General features: G+C 33.2%; 1 protein-coding gene across 1 annotated transcript in view; it reads left to right on the forward strand.

Annotated features, from left to right (window-relative positions):
- Positions 1-1442: 1442 nt before the first annotated feature.
- The window catches only part of LOC128215198 (glutamate receptor ionotropic, NMDA 3A-like), a 74878-nt gene continuing 59889 nt past the window's right edge, over positions 1443-16431 (forward strand). Inside the window, exon 1 of the mRNA XM_052921906.1 lies at positions 1443-1835. Coding sequence (XP_052777866.1) covers positions 1443-1835 — 393 coding nt within the window. The remainder of the gene's footprint in view (positions 1836-16431) is intronic.

Here is a 16431-nt window from a genome sequence, read left to right on the forward strand (position 1 = left end):
TTGAATAAGGGGAATTTGCTTCCTACTAGATAAATAATAACATTTAAAACATTGCCGTAGTGTTCTGTGTATGGCTTCACCAATGATGACGGTGATTTTATGGTTCTACAATAACCAACTAGACGATATTTTTGTCATTAACCATTGCAGTCCATTGTATCGTGTTTTTTTGTTGTTTTTTTAATCTGTAGCATTTAAGCTTTAAGCTAACAATGGTTCTTTTTTCTGTAGACCCCCCCCCAAATTGAACTCTTACATATATCACATGATTCCATGTTTTATTCTGTAACAATACTAGTTTTAAATAAGTTTAAGGATGAGTTATTATAATCCCTTTTGAATAATTTACGAGTCCCACCGCTACCTTAGATCGCAGAGTAAGTTTGTGAACATAATATCAGATAATTGATTAAAATTTACTTTAAACATAAGCCGTGCATATAGTCTTTATCAATATTTAAATCATGGCGTTTTGATCCGTACACTAAACATTGCATACATTCTGACTTCTTGAGTGTTGTTTTACCTACCTATAAATAATTTTTAGGAACAAATACCCCGAGCACAGCATAAACACATTTTTTGAACAGATAAAAAACCAAAATAAATTGTGAAATTCCTGACCACTATCATGATAAAGCAGTAATCTAAACAAACGACCTTATTAGCATCGCCTGGCGTCTTACCATGAAAGTTAAAAAACAACAGCGACAGAGTCATTTTTCACTGACGAATTAAGCGGTCCTTCTCTCTTAAAGTAACATAACTCATTATAACAATCAGGTCCCCGGTGAGTGATCAGATTTTATGATACCATTATCAGTTTACTGGAGAATTGGTTCCCAATATCACAAGCTGTCCGATTTTGCAAACTACTGGTGTGGCATGGTATATCACTTTATGGGGCGTATCAACATTATCTAACTCGGCAACTACTGTGTACGGTATTGGGGAAATACTCGGATGTGCTCCTGTTCTCTTACAATACCATGACTGTGTTGAAATCGTCGATTCTCAGATTGATTCAGAGGTACAGATATGATAAGTGGTAAAACGAGGATTGAAAAGTGGTAGTGAATAGCATATTCGCAGGGAGTTATTTTCATTAAGAAAAAAATGGAATTCGTTTAAGTATAACTTGTGTACTTAGCATTGTCGCTTGACCTACGTTCAACACCATATGGATATAAATTAACCAACTTGCGGAGTCATTGTTTGTATTTGTTTTCTTGAATGTATGGGTAAAAATAAGAAACATTTCAGATTTTGTTTCAGGATTTATCTTCTTTATCAGCATTTAAAATCGCAGAGGTCAGAACATGCATTAAATCACAAATATATGAAATTATGATCATACGTGTTATCAAAATGTGTAATTGTAAAAGTGTTTGGCTCATGTGACCAATTATGCTGGACGCGCACATGCGCACGAGATTTAGGACATGATGCACCGATGTATCTTGCTATTGGGCACGGCACTTCCCCTGTTTGTTTACGCGTACACTGTTTCACCCAACATCGGTAGTATAGGAGCTGTCTTCGACGCCGCCGACTATAACCACTTCAACGGCGTGTTTTATCAAACATTCCAAGAGAACCGGCTCCTCCATCAATCAAACCTAACACTCACCGCTTTTGCCACGCCCCTGCAGGAAGATTCGAGCATATACACATCCTTTCTCTCCCTGTGCTCCTTCCTGCAGGGACGCAACTTCCGGGCGCTCCTTGTGGTCGGCCGAGAGGAGACAGTGCAGAGGGTGGGGCTGGTGGCCCAGCCCCTTGGGATTCCGGTGATCGCCCTCACCACGGATTCTGTTGTGGAAAGACATGTGCAGGTATGATGTGTTTCATTCATTTATTGGAATATACGTTGCGTTTGAATATGAAATAAGACAAGTTTACATTATAGAGGCTTGGTGTTGTTCACACAATGCTTTAGGCATGTTGTTTTGCTGTGTTGTTGTGACATATACATATGGCTGAATATTGCTGCATATTTTAATTTGTAAAAACATCTTTTTACAACTGTTTAACTTAAATGTGTTTTTTTTTCTTTCGATATATTGCTATCACCATATGGAATATTGTGGATCACGCTTAAGTTCATGACAAATGGGGAGTGTTACCTTTGTACACAAAGGCAGCAGGTTTATTACTCAATAGTAAATACTTATTTATCAAAGAAATTTTCATAGCTTCATTAACGTTATATCATAATTGACAACACATACTTTGACCTAAACTTAACAATATATTATTCTGTATTGGTTAACTTAAAGAACGAACGAAAGGGAATCGCTCACGTTTTATATAGTCAGACATCGAAATATAATAATTTCATTTGACATTCGAGCAGAATGCATCCTTCAATAACAGAACACCATTTAAGTTCAAATAAGCCTTCAATTATTTATAATTATTGGAAATTATGACAAAATATGCTTTATTTTGTTGAAAAGCGTTAGCAACGTTAATGAAAAAAGAAGCATTTTAGGCTTAGATTCACAATTTTGCATCTGCCAGTTCCTGTTTGGCAATTGTTCATAATAGCAAGTTAAAAATCTTATTTTCAACTTGTCAAATAAAAACATATAAACCACCTTAAAACTATATATAATGATAATTTAGACATATCAATACAATCTTTGCCGCCATTTTATTTTGAACCGGAAGTAACATATCATTGCCGCCATTTTATGTTGAACCGGAAGTAACATTCAACGACTTACATGTGTTAGTGTTATATAAATGTGACCTTTCACTTTCATTTATGAGTTATAACTTAATGTAAAATGTAATCTGTTTAATACAGTTATAAAGTAAATACATACGTGAATTAAGCTCATGAAATGAATCGACATGTACAGAAAAGACTTTTTACCCACCCAGATAATTAGAACCAACTATTTGGCCATACTGGAAATCCTTTTCTTGCCCATGGGGAAAGAAACAGAATGACCCATATGTAAAAACAAAGAATATATTTTGTTTATCTGAGGTTTGAGAAAAAGCATCTACCATGTGCGCTCTGTAAACCTCGCTTACTCAAAGTACTCTACGGTCGGATTGGGATGACAATCTTATACTCTCGGCCATGGAAGCTACTTATAATCAGATAACATATTGACAATCAAACGAAACAAAAATTCCAACCTACACTGATTAAATGTACGTGACAATAAAGGAGAAAGATAAGCTGAAACACTCACTAACATACCCAACAATTATTTGACTTTGCACGCAGTACAAAAAGTAGTTATTTAGTTTTAAGGAACCAATGCCATGGTCCCCATATGTATTGGAAACTTTTCTAATCTCAAATCATTAAATATCAACTTCGTTTTAAGTCACAATGATTGAGGATAGCATTAACTCTTACCGAGACAGACAACGCAACAAAAGAACAAACTACATAAACATTCAGCTATCGTTATCAATACGTGTTGCAGTTATCGCCTTCGAACGGCAAGTCACAGTATGATTTCAACTGGAATTAAACCGGTTAACCAAGTACATAAGACATGTCCAGGTCCAAAGTTCTCGAAATGCTTGTCTTTTAATAAGTCCATTATTACAGTATTAAGCTTAGCTCAACTTTTTTGTTTGTGTATCTTTTGCTTAATAGTATTTTCAAGAGATTTAAGACTTCCGATAGAAATGTTCTTTATGATAACAATCATAAACTATTTTTCATTTTCTAACATCAGATTTAAAAATGTATCTTGCCAAATTAAATGAGGAATTATATCCTGCTAAGCTTAAGAAAATTCGAGAAATTGGGGTCTGGGCAACACACACGAAACACATCCAACGACAATCATTATCTGGTAAAGTTAAGTAAAGCGTATATGATATTAAACAGCAGACCGACAACATCATGGTGAGCAAGGTGACAGATTTATGTAGATTTCCCGGCATTACGATAAATACAATCGCCAAACCTACAGGAAGAAAATGGAAGACAGAGGACGTGCTGGATTTGAGACTTACAGATTTGCACATTTGTCAAAAAATGTCTGCTGTTCTTCCAGGAACCATACAACTGAATCAAAATAATGTCTTATGCCAAACGCGTTGACCGATTAATGGGCGTATTTACCAAATTTCCTGTGCAGAAGTTGCCAAAATGTTACATTATTATTCATCGTCTATGGCCATAACAGGCATTTGTAATCATATTAGGAAATTTAGAAGAGTGTACTGAACGACTGCAGACGGTGAGTTACAAATCTACTGAGACAGACACTTCCACCAAATAGTTTTGAAAATCGTTTGAAACCTTGTTTTCTCTAGACTATTAAAACACGTCAGTTTCTCAGCACGAAAATATGAGGAACAGACATACTTGTATAATTAAAAGATGGTTTATACGCCCATTTGCGATACTCTGATGTAAGTATAAAACACGTCTATAAGTTTTGAAACAAAAACACACCAACAAATCAAGGTGTTAAGTTAAGACTTCAAATTATTTTTCTAAAAACATGTGTAATTGTCAAAAAGAAGATAAAAGTAACTAATATTCCACCGACAGCAATATCAGAAAAAGAGTCTTTAGCATTACACCATTCTCATTACAGCACTATCGACAAACAAAACAACATGGTTTATTTAACATAAAATGAAATATAATATTTTGAAATTTGTTTAATAATTTATCAACACTAAATCGAAAGTTAAGCAAAAGTTGTCAACATTTGAATGTTTAATGTAATCGTATAGAGTTGTGTTGACAAAGCAATACTTTTGCTTACGGTTTTGCTATCAATTAGAAGGGTTATGATATGCCTCAAATAGTAAGGCTTTTGCAATATACAGCCTGTTATTTGAGTCTTTATTCGTATCACTGAATAAAAACATTTATAATGGGCAACAACAGCGAGTATTTTTTTTATTCTGCATTCTGATTGCTTTTTTGTGGTTTTACCTGTCAGACATTTTTCCTCTGCGTAGGTCAGCAATGATACAAATATACATAAATATGCTTACAACAGCAAGAATCCTTAAATAAAAGATTCTTATCAATCTTCTTTAAGGCCTGAACTGAATATACATTATGCATTTTATCTGGATTGTTATTAAAGGTTCCAAATATAGGTATATGTTGTATTACTTAAAAATTCTGTCTTATTAAGGAATGCATGGATATAATGTTATATGATATTCACGGCAATACTATCACAAAAATACTCAAGGAAATCTCAATCTTAATCTCAAATAATTTACCATATATCATCAGAAGCTATTTAAAATCGTACATATTTTCAGTCTTTTGAAAAGCGTTTTTCTCGTCGAGTGTGTTGATAAATATTTTGTAAATATTTCACACGAAACGTATACTAGAGCAAAACAGTTACTTCAGTAAATGCCCAAGAACAAAGACTTTTTCTTAATTGCTTTTCTTGATGTAGAGCTTTGTTCTTTGGAATATTGACCAAAGTCTTTAATCGACATATTTTATGAGAAAATGCTTTTTTACAAATTGTACATATATACGACCAATAAACTATGATGTTATATAATAGTAAAAGGAGTGGAGTTTGAGGTATTTTTGTGATATTGGCGCCTGACAAGCTATATTTTCGTTTGGGCTCTTGCTAAACAAATGCAAATTGTCATGAAATATTTCTCCGATTAATTTTGTTTTCAGAATGAGTATCATTTAATTACCATGGTGGCGTAGCATATTGGCAGACTTATCTCGGGGACACGTTTTGGTACGACTAATGATGCTAATTTAAACATTTTAAAGTTTCAAACGCGAAAACTGTCTCCAAAATAAGCTACGCCATCTTTTTGTTTTGTTTTTTAAGATATTAACATGATCATACATGTATTTGTAGATGTATATTGACTGTTTAAATGTATGTTTATATAACTGTTGTAGATGTATCAATCTATTTAACATGTATGATGTATATTTTCAGTGTACGGTCGGGAGTCCGGTAATAATATTTGCACCTAGTTTAGCGGCAACTATTTAAGCCTTATAAAGCCACAAATTCACAAAACACATGTTCATAATAGTTGTAAAAAAGGGGATCACATGTTTACAGTTGCTTAAATCGAAGTTCAACACACTTTTGACAAATTTGTGACAACATTTGATCCCATTTTTGTTAAAAAAGGTGGTTTGTGAAAATTGTGGTACACCAAAGACCCATTTCTACATTGCGTGCTTAACTGAGACACATGCACACAGTTAACAACAAAACCTTGTTCAAGGGAATTTGTTAAGTATGACGGGCAATATTTACGACTTATTTTTACCATCTAACGACTTTCGGGTAATTATTTTCTGGCGTCTATGGGGACTTTTTTAAACTTATTTCCAGAAGTTATGAATATCTTTCGTTTGAGTTTGTGCATACAGAAGAAGGTGGAAACTAACTGTTGGATGTTTGATTTCATTCATAATTACTTCAATGGTACGCCAGACAATGTAGAAATAGGCATTTTATATATCTTTTAATATTATGCACATTTAAGAGCAGAACCTCTCAGCTAATTCCTTGCTTGTGACTGTATGTGGCCCATGTTTTGAAAAGTCCTCTATCCCTTATCCTCGCCTATTTGTCACCACTTAAGTTTCCTTCTATTTTATGTCAATTTCCCTCTATATTCTCTACTTTGCTTAATGCAATCGAAGGAATAAAAGCTTTTATCACCTTTGCAATGCAAATGAGACAGCTCACTTGCCGGTTGTCGGTGTCAACAATTCTTCATGTTGCTTTCACAGATTATTTTATTAATTATCTTCACATTCATGTTCGCTCCAATGAGGTTTATAATTTTGGTGGTGGAATTGTTTTAAATGTTTGCATTCCCGTATTGAACTCCAGTTTCACTGATCTTTGCGAGTTGTGAAGACTAAATAACATCCAGTAACGGACATAGGCGGCTGGGTATAATTATATACGTCACTAGTGTTAGAGTGAGGGTAGGGCTATATAGTGGCACTTATCCGCCGCGTCATTAAATATTCTATTCGTAGACTAACCATTTTTGCCTTAAACCTGATGTTATATTGACACCACCTTTGCAAATCGGTAACCCCAAAATGTATTTGATATTCATGTTTTAGGCATGTGTTGTCTATGTGTGGTGATTTGTGTCGTCGTGTTAAGTGTTTAATAAGCCTCCACATTGTGCCAAACAAGCTCCTGGTTTTAATTGTGAACTGGGCTTGTGCCTGAAGTTTCAATATTACTGTAATAATGCTTTGTACTTCATCTCTCTATACCGATACCTCTTACATTAATTTGTTTAATGGACACCACTTCAGTTTGAACATGTTTTATTATGAGAAATCTAAACACATTTTTTATTTTATATTGAAATATGCTTTACACGATTGATATCTATATGATTTCGCTATTTCGAATATTGCTAAAACAAAAACAAACTATTTTGTAGATTTTTGTGCGCATTTGCTAGAAATATATTTTTCAAACGCTAGGACTCAACACAATCAGACAAAGGCCAAAGAGTTTGCCTAAATAATGTTTGAATATCGGCAGTTGATTTGAAATTATTTGGAATTGTAGATAGTCTTGGAATTACAGTCCTTTGTTTTATTCTCTTAAAATAATTCATACCAAACATAAAACATTAAACTGAATGATTTTTTCGGGATATATTCTCTCTCTCAGGAATGAGTACTTTTATAGATGAAACGTAGTTTACACTTATTGTGGTTACTCAATGATTATACATCATATGGTATCAATGAAGTGAACATAACTAACATAGCAAAATCATCATATTTAATTGTATAATTATGTAAATTCAACACGTCTGAATGCGCAGCCTCATTGATGCTATTTCAACTTTATGTTTATACCAAATGAGTATAAAGTATGACAGTAATCACTTCAGATGGGGGTATATCCAAGTTTTTCCAATTTTCCGGTAGGCTGTACAACATACGTTGGAAATACTTGCTTTACATTTAGATAACAGTTCCAAGACGGTACCTAATAAACCTTGATGCCCCCTAGTGTTATTTATGTAGTGTGTTGTTTGTGGAGTTTTGTGTTGTTTTTACGTGTTTCTGGTTTGCGGATGTTTGTGTTTGTGTTCTGGGTTATTGGCGTTGACCCTGTGGCACTGAGCGGGGTTTAAGCTCACTTTTCGACTACTGGACTTGTTTCTGTAGTTTTCCATATAAGCATGATTAATATAATAGAACGTTTACTTTTGCATTTCGTAAATAATAAGGTTATGAAACCCTTGTACTCTTATTGTTTGTTTCATCTAGGCAGGTAATAGTAAAACATCGAAAGCCATTTCATAACATAAGACATTTAGTTTCATTAATTTGATCATACAATGTAATATATACTAGTCATGTTAAAACACTTACCTTTTCTAACAATTTGACTAAGACGTTGTCTGGAAATTGACTTTAGTTAAGAAATTACTAGAGATGGCTAAAGATGTTTCATGGATAAACTCCGGGACGCTAACTTGACTATTTGATGATGTGGTGTGTACGTTTATTTATACTCGCACTCGGACAAAGCCCATTCGGCGACTGCTCTGATAAAAAAATCTTAGTCATATTAGGCTTTTGGAGTAAGTGCACAGACAGAATGTCCCTGATTAGAGCTACCCTCGTTTTTAAACGTGCATCACTGTATTTCATAATGTCCAACGTCAAATAAATGAATTTATGACTTATATATGGTCGATAGTCAATATGGCGATGCAATGTTTTCTGAGATTAGACACTCTTTTTCCATAGACATCCAATGAAAATAAAAGTTTCCTTATATTAAAGTTGTTCAAATTATATTTCAAAATAGTGAGCTATGACCTATGAGCTTATTATACATATGTACTGAATTACTGGCGGTACTTGTTATACAGTTATTGGAGCGCTTTTCTTGGAGGCTAATTGTTTAATTTCATAAACACCGTCATATAAAAGGAAACGTAAATTATCATTTTTACGACAAAGTATATTTTTCAGATTATCTTGAACAAGTTCTACTAACGCTGCGTCTATATAGTCCGATTCATTTTTGGTCGATTCTTTGCCATTACAATTACCGCGTAACATCATTGAAATGAAACAATATGGCATTATTACTAAAGGGAATATTTTCTTTGTCGTGCATTAAACAGGAAAGTTTTCATAGACAATCAGATATTAATCTCAATATTAGGAATTGATAGTGATATAAAGCTACCCAATGTGTTACATAACATAAAATACAGACAAATGTTCTCAGACCTTCATTTCGTTCCGAATCAATTTACGAAATCTACCCTGGGGATTCAAGTTTCTTTGCATTTTATAAATTTCAATTACTGGAGTAAATAATTGATACATTTATTGTCTAAGAAAATAGAGTTTTCTGAGTTTTTACGCCCGGGCGTTAATTTGATTTCAGTTTCAAACACACTTTTTTGTTTTATAATTTCTGTAAAGTTGACAAAGCAAATGTAATAATATTTATATATTGTGCCTTGTATGAAGAAGGAATTTAATAACTCTAAAAGAAATTTAAAAACATGTTCCACTTTCAGTTTATAGACATGGGCGTTGAACAGTCTTTCAACCAGACACACAAGTCATAATATCTTAATAATGCAAACTACATGTTTTGATTATCCGGATGGGTTGAAATCTCGAGCCCTAATTTGCAAAAGCCGAGACTCGTTTGACCTTTCATAAAAAACGCTGGGCTTAAAGCTGCACTCTCACAGATTGAACATTTTGACAACTTTTTTTTGTCTTGGAATGAGCCAATTTTTGAGAGAATCCATGGAAACCAGTGATATAATACTGCAGACAAATATTAAATCACAGCTTTGTACATTAAAGTTTAAAAAATGATGTTTTATGCACTTTTCTTAAACCGTTAGTAACGGTGTAAGCCATAAAACATTAATTTTGAACGGAAATATGAAAATCTGCGGTCTGATCTTTTGTCAGCAATCTTATATCATTTATTTGCAGATATTTACGTAAAAATTTGATCTTTCCAAGACAAAAATATAAAAGTTGTAAATATGGTAAATCTGTGAGAGTGCAGCTTTAAGGTTGTATGCGTTTTATTGGTTTCTGTATATAATTCAACGTTTTAATGGTGAACCCGATTGTATAAAACCGTTTCATTATTTGGTTTGGTTGAAGTTAGACAAAATGAGTATTGATTGGTCAATGTCTATCCAATAATGACTGTTAAACAATTTAATTGTTTGCATGTATAATCTAACCAACATATAACACACAGAAAACAAAGCTAGTTTTTATACAATTTTCCCCATGGCTTTTCGTTATAGAATCCACTACATTTTCTAAAAAGACCCATTTATTTGAAGTTCTATTATAAGTAAAACAACATTAAATTAACAAAAATTGTCAAAACGTTCAATCTGTGAGAGTGCAGCTTTAAAGAAAACGCTATGCATGCTACATTGTATCACAACATAGAACAAAATGAATTCCACGAGTAAATCGTGTTGACTAACATCAACAGCGATCACATATATTTTCATTTTACTGGGGTCACTTCTTGAGAAACAGAGAACGATTTCCCATGGGATCGTCACAGACAATGTTTGCTTAACAAGGCTAAGCTGGAATAGTCCTGACAAATCATGTTACGAAGAAATAAAATGTAGCAAAACGGTGGAATGTTAAAACGATATCCCGACATATAGTTTATATATACTTTGAATATGTTATGTGTTCTACAGAAAATAACAGAGCCCGAACAATGCCTTTTTTATAAAAAAATACATTTTACTTATATATAAATTATTATTATATAATGTTAAGTGGATGAAATTTTTTGTTGACAAATGAGGATCTTTTTACTCACAGCACGCTTTCGTGCCAAAATACCGTCCGTCCGATATGTAAGATACCATTCTAAAATCGGACTGTGTAATCCTCTATTCCTCTATTCCAGCAGGGATCTTGATTACTGGTCACACTGGATATTATGTATCGTAAGATTGAGTTTTACAGAACCCTCAAGTCCATTACATTGACTGAAAAAATCGTTTTGCAAAATGTTTTCAGGAAGCAAACGAGAAATGGAATTTTAAAACGGATACTATTTGAAAAGTACTAAATTCTGAATGATTTATATATAGAGAGAGAGGATACTGGTTAGCGACCTATTATTCGCCCGTACCACTTTTTCGCCCACCCAGTTAAAAGCAGTCAAAACGAAATATTTTACACAAATCAGTATGGCGTTTCATTGCAGTATCATTTTTGACAGATATCAGCTGTTTTTTGCGTTCAAATGTAAGTAGTATGTGGAATTTGACCAAAATAAACATTGTTTACACTTCTTGTAAGTTGAATGCGGGGATTACGTCATCACGCGCGCGCTCATTTGCATGAGGCCCTGTAAGGATTTTTTAATTTTCATTATGCCTTGCACTATCAGACGACATTATTGATTTGTCATTATAAAGTAAAAAACCGGTGTTAAATTATACAAATACCATAAATTGCTGTATTTTACGTTCAATTTTAGAAAAAGCAAATGGTAAAACCTGAAAACGGTGAGGTAATCGCTGACATGCGTTATCCCTCTTCGGAAGTCTATAAATAACCATACATAGTGTAGGTCATGTTTTAAGAAGGAATCCCGGTAGCTTTTTCAAATTCTGCAAAGAGGTGGCTTACCGAGTAGGTGCTGTATCATTTTAAACATACATAAACAGTATGTAATAGTTAACATATTATATTTATTGATCAATTGTCGTTTTAAACGGTCGCTGGACTGGTCAAATAAAATAAAAATGTTTAAAGATATAGTTTAGAGAGAAATATATGAAAACATTGTATGAACAGCGAATTTATGGGGTGGGCGAATAATTGGTACAGTAGGGTGCTTATTTTAGCGAAATTATAGGGGTACTTTGCACGTGGGAATATTCGGAATCCATAGCTATTTTTAAAAAAACAAATTATACAGTTTTTGTCGGAAGGGCCGACCTATCTGAGTGTAAAGTTTTATCGTAATAGCTATCTTGTGTCAAAAGTAATATAGGAAAAACCTCCATTTCCGGCCGAAAAGGGGTCGCTAACCAGTACAGCCTTTGCGTCGAACAGTAGGTAGAATATCCAGTGATGGAGAACGTTCCATATTCAAGCAAATAAATGCTTTTGAGGCATTTTTTTTTTCAAACTGTTTTATTTCGTCACAAAATGGCGTCATATTTGAAGAGCTCTGATAAAGGACCAATGTGTGTAATCCTTTGAAAACATGTTATAAGTGACTGTATAGAAAATATTAAAGAAGCACTCTTACTCCCAAATAAGATTTACCACAATTCAAATGTTATAAAAAATAAATAAATGTCGAAAACAAGGGTCCTTACAAAGGATACCGAGTTTAATTTGAAAGAAAGGTGCAGAAAACAAGGCATTTCTACCTTATGAGACGAAAGTAGATCACACTTAATCTTTTAGCACTCACCGATCATTTGCTATTTTTGGGGTTTCAGACATTAAATACACGGATGCAATCTTGTTTGAGTAATTAATATTTCCCATAAATGCATTATTTAGTAAGTACTAGTTAAAGGTTCATCACTCAAAAAATGTATATTTGTTAAACATGTGTTTGTATTGATTTTAAATAAGAGTGTCACTTTAAATAATGTGGAAAACAATAATATTGCATAGGAAAGCAAAATTATGATATGTTAATTATATCCATATCATTTCATCACATATTGGGCCGATTTTTCAGAACTTTGTTAAAGTATAGAGCGTTGTTAACGCCATCATTGTTAACTTTCAAATCATAACTACTCTGGAAGTTTAATGGGGACACTTGTGATCTGCTGTATCTTTAACAAGATTTGAGACAGCTGTTTCAGCCGAACTTGTTTTATTTGAAATTGTGAGTGTATCAAATGTTTAGATCCCGTTTAAAAGTTAACAACGATGTCCTAAATCACGTTGTTAATTTTAAAACAATTCCAAACAATCAACCCATGATCATTTTTAACTCATTTTTAATCGCCTCAAGTGAAATACTGCCGGGTATGTCAACAGTTTTATCCAGCTCATCAGATGGAATGAGTTCATATATTCAGTAGTTTCTTTCGTCTACTACAGTTCTTATAAATTTCTGAAATAGCATACCCGTTTGACAGAAATGATGTTTGTGTAATGTTGTTTATAGATATTAATCACAGCGTCTGTGGACTGGGGAAGCCCTATAACGCCATTTCTGCAGCTAATAAAAAAACTGGTTCGTGACCGTCGCCGGTTTTTGAAAGCTTTCTTCTGATTTACAATGAAATCATAATGTGAACTGATGCTATATAGCAAATGTCAAATCCTGGAACCTAAGATGACGTAATGATGCAATTATGGTCATTTTACTGATTTTATGAGTCTAACGTATTATTGAACGGAAAGAGGCTGATTTCATAATATTTGTATTGTTCGCTGGTAAAGCTTTTAGCATGCTGCTTTATTAATGTAGGCAAACATTTCAATCAAGTATGGTGATTATTACAGAACAGAACAGAACAGAAGTTTATTTCGACTTATGCAACAAAGCATCTCGTCATATATATATATATATATACAATTAAACAAAATATTCATGCGTGTGATCATCGTTACAAGGTAGCCAATATCTATAACAATTCAAGAATAGCTCAAGAAATATGGAGAATGTTCATGTATAACAATATTGTGAATAATAAAAGATATAAAAAGCTGTTTATCTAGTTATTTAGATACATTGTGGAAATGCAGATGATTTGTTGTTACAACAGTGATTATACGGTTACGACTTAAACAATATAATTGATTAATAGGTTTCATCTATTTTTGCCTGTACCAAATATTTACTTAAATTTACAATAGTTGTTTTGCTATTACTACTAACTATGATTATTACACTGATAACGTTCGTACTCCAACGGTTAAAAATGTTTGTGAAGTCGGTACTTGGAACAACCCTGAGGAAAAATAATATTTTTATAACACAGCAGCTTCAAACAAAACAATAACACTTACCTTTATTTGTTGTGGCAACATTTGTTACAACAAACTATGAATGTTTCAATAAAGCACCCGTTGACAAATAAATTATGACCTTATTTCTCTAAGTCTTCAAATATTATTTCAATGAATCAAACATGAACTTGCCAAATAACAGACATACACGTTTCTACGGGTACAGTGACATGGGTAAAGAAAATTATACATATGTGTAACATAATTACAAGAACAAACACAACGATAAAAGGAGCGTATGAAAATTAAAAAAAAGCATTTTGCAAGTGTAATCAAATATAACTGGGTATCACCTATCGATTTTGAAAATAAATAAATAACTAATTCGAACATATCTGTAAATGTTTGAAGCCTTTATGTCCAGCAGTTGCGTCATTTAACATCGAAAGAGACAACTAAATTCAAGTTATAATTCTCTTCTTTCTGTTTCGTTTGAAGATTTATGGGTGTGCACATTTTGTTTCCTTAATTCAAATGTTATTAAAGTTGAACGAAATTAGCTTAACCTGGTTTAAAGTTTATTTCTGTCTCATTCGTATACAATACAGTACATATACACGTTAACACATACAACAAAGAGTTCATTCTTAAGAAAAATTATGAGAGGCCTTCCACTTTAAAATAAAAATGAATTGTTTTTTTCTTAGAGGCAGTATCTCAATTTAAAATACAAATAGTATCCAACTTTCATGAAAATAATTGAAATAAAGGAAAAAATAATAAAAAAGCAACAACTTGGTTCTACAAAACATCAAAGAACATGTTTGTTTTCAAGTCCTGTCAGATTTTAGCAAAACCGCTCTTTCGATGTTACTTACTTTGTTTACATCACATATAGCAGTATAGTTCGAGAATCCAAAACGAATACAAGCTGTATCCCCTGAAGAATCCTCAGGCTGTAGAAAGATTGGTAATTTAAATAATTAACGATTAAATTGCACCTGGGATACCAACAGTTGAATGCATTAATTGGGTTCATACAAGCAAAATGCCACTGACCGTTCAAAATAAACACAGAATAAGCGATAAAGAGGTAAATCGGAATGTATATTAACGTTGGATCAGCTCATTTATTTGAAAACCTATTTGTTTTTCGTGTAACAGTTGGAACAGTTCCTGGACTCATCTTTTTCTCGAATATTAATGTTCAGAATAATATAACAGCGGAAGAAAATAACAGCGTATAACAATATATTTGTATCATTGTAGTAAAAAGTCACGCATGTATTTCAGCATAGCAATGCAACCCTGACGTATATAGTGGTGTCTCGTCATAAATGGTGACAATTTATAAAATCATATTAACTGTCACGTGCTAATTCTAGTTATTAAAAAAACCAGTATGTTTTTGGATGCACACCTCGATTTCGCCAGTAAAGTCGAATTGAACCATGTCTCTAAATAAGATATACTCAACGAGGTACAAACAACGAATATAAATTACGAGAACATTAAAATATCGTTATCAATTATGGAATATTAATCTGGACCCAATTACATGAATCCAAGCTGAACACAAAAAAGAACATATATATACATTTTTTTTTTAAATATTGACATGCAACAGTTGTAATATTGCAAACACTAGAAACACACCGATTGTAAATCAAATCTATTGTGACATACAGTAACGCTACCCCCTCTAATGCAAGATGATTCTTCAAGACCCCTCGACAAAGGCACTGTACTGTTTTCTGCCCAAGAAATGGATTCGATAGTGAGTCATATCACATGACTTCACAATCGAGGTAAAATAAGCTGTTTAGACCGAACATATAGTGCCTTGTAGACAATTAGTATTTTCATCAATAATGCGATGGGAACTACAACGCAACGCCCAGAAGCCTTACAAATAACAAGAATCGTATTAAAAGAATAATTGCAATTCCACGAGAGGAACAGAACTTCAAACGATAAAGAACACAATTTATATGAATATATCGTTTTCAACTATGATAAGAATTTGTTGCATTCTGTTAAATGAATTGAAGGAACATAGAATAAAAACATACATTTGTTCATTCTTATTTCAATTTCGTACGATGTACAGTCCAGGGGCAGTATTCAATATTGATCTTATTCTTATCCTTAGACATGCTTCCATGATTCCATTCAGCCTATTGGTCAGCTTAATATTCAGGCAAATCAAAACACTTAGTTTCCTATCTTTAATTTCGTTTCGATCTAAGTTGCTTATTGAAAACGGCCCCTGGCCCCGATATCACAAACATACTTAAGTCGAATCTCAATCTCAGTCTCTACGCATTTGATCATATAGCATCCAAAAGTTTTAAACAAGCATATGGGTTATAGAGTTTTTAAAAGCGCATTTTATCAAAAAATATGTTGATTAACACCTTTGGTCAAGAATCCAAGGGGAAGGTATTCTCTTCTCCCACCTCAGATAGGTAGAACCA

Source organism: Mya arenaria, chromosome 13, assembly GCF_026914265.1.
Source record: "Mya arenaria isolate MELC-2E11 chromosome 13, ASM2691426v1".
Classification (NCBI taxonomy): Eukaryota; Metazoa; Mollusca; class Bivalvia; order Myida; family Myidae; genus Mya; species Mya arenaria.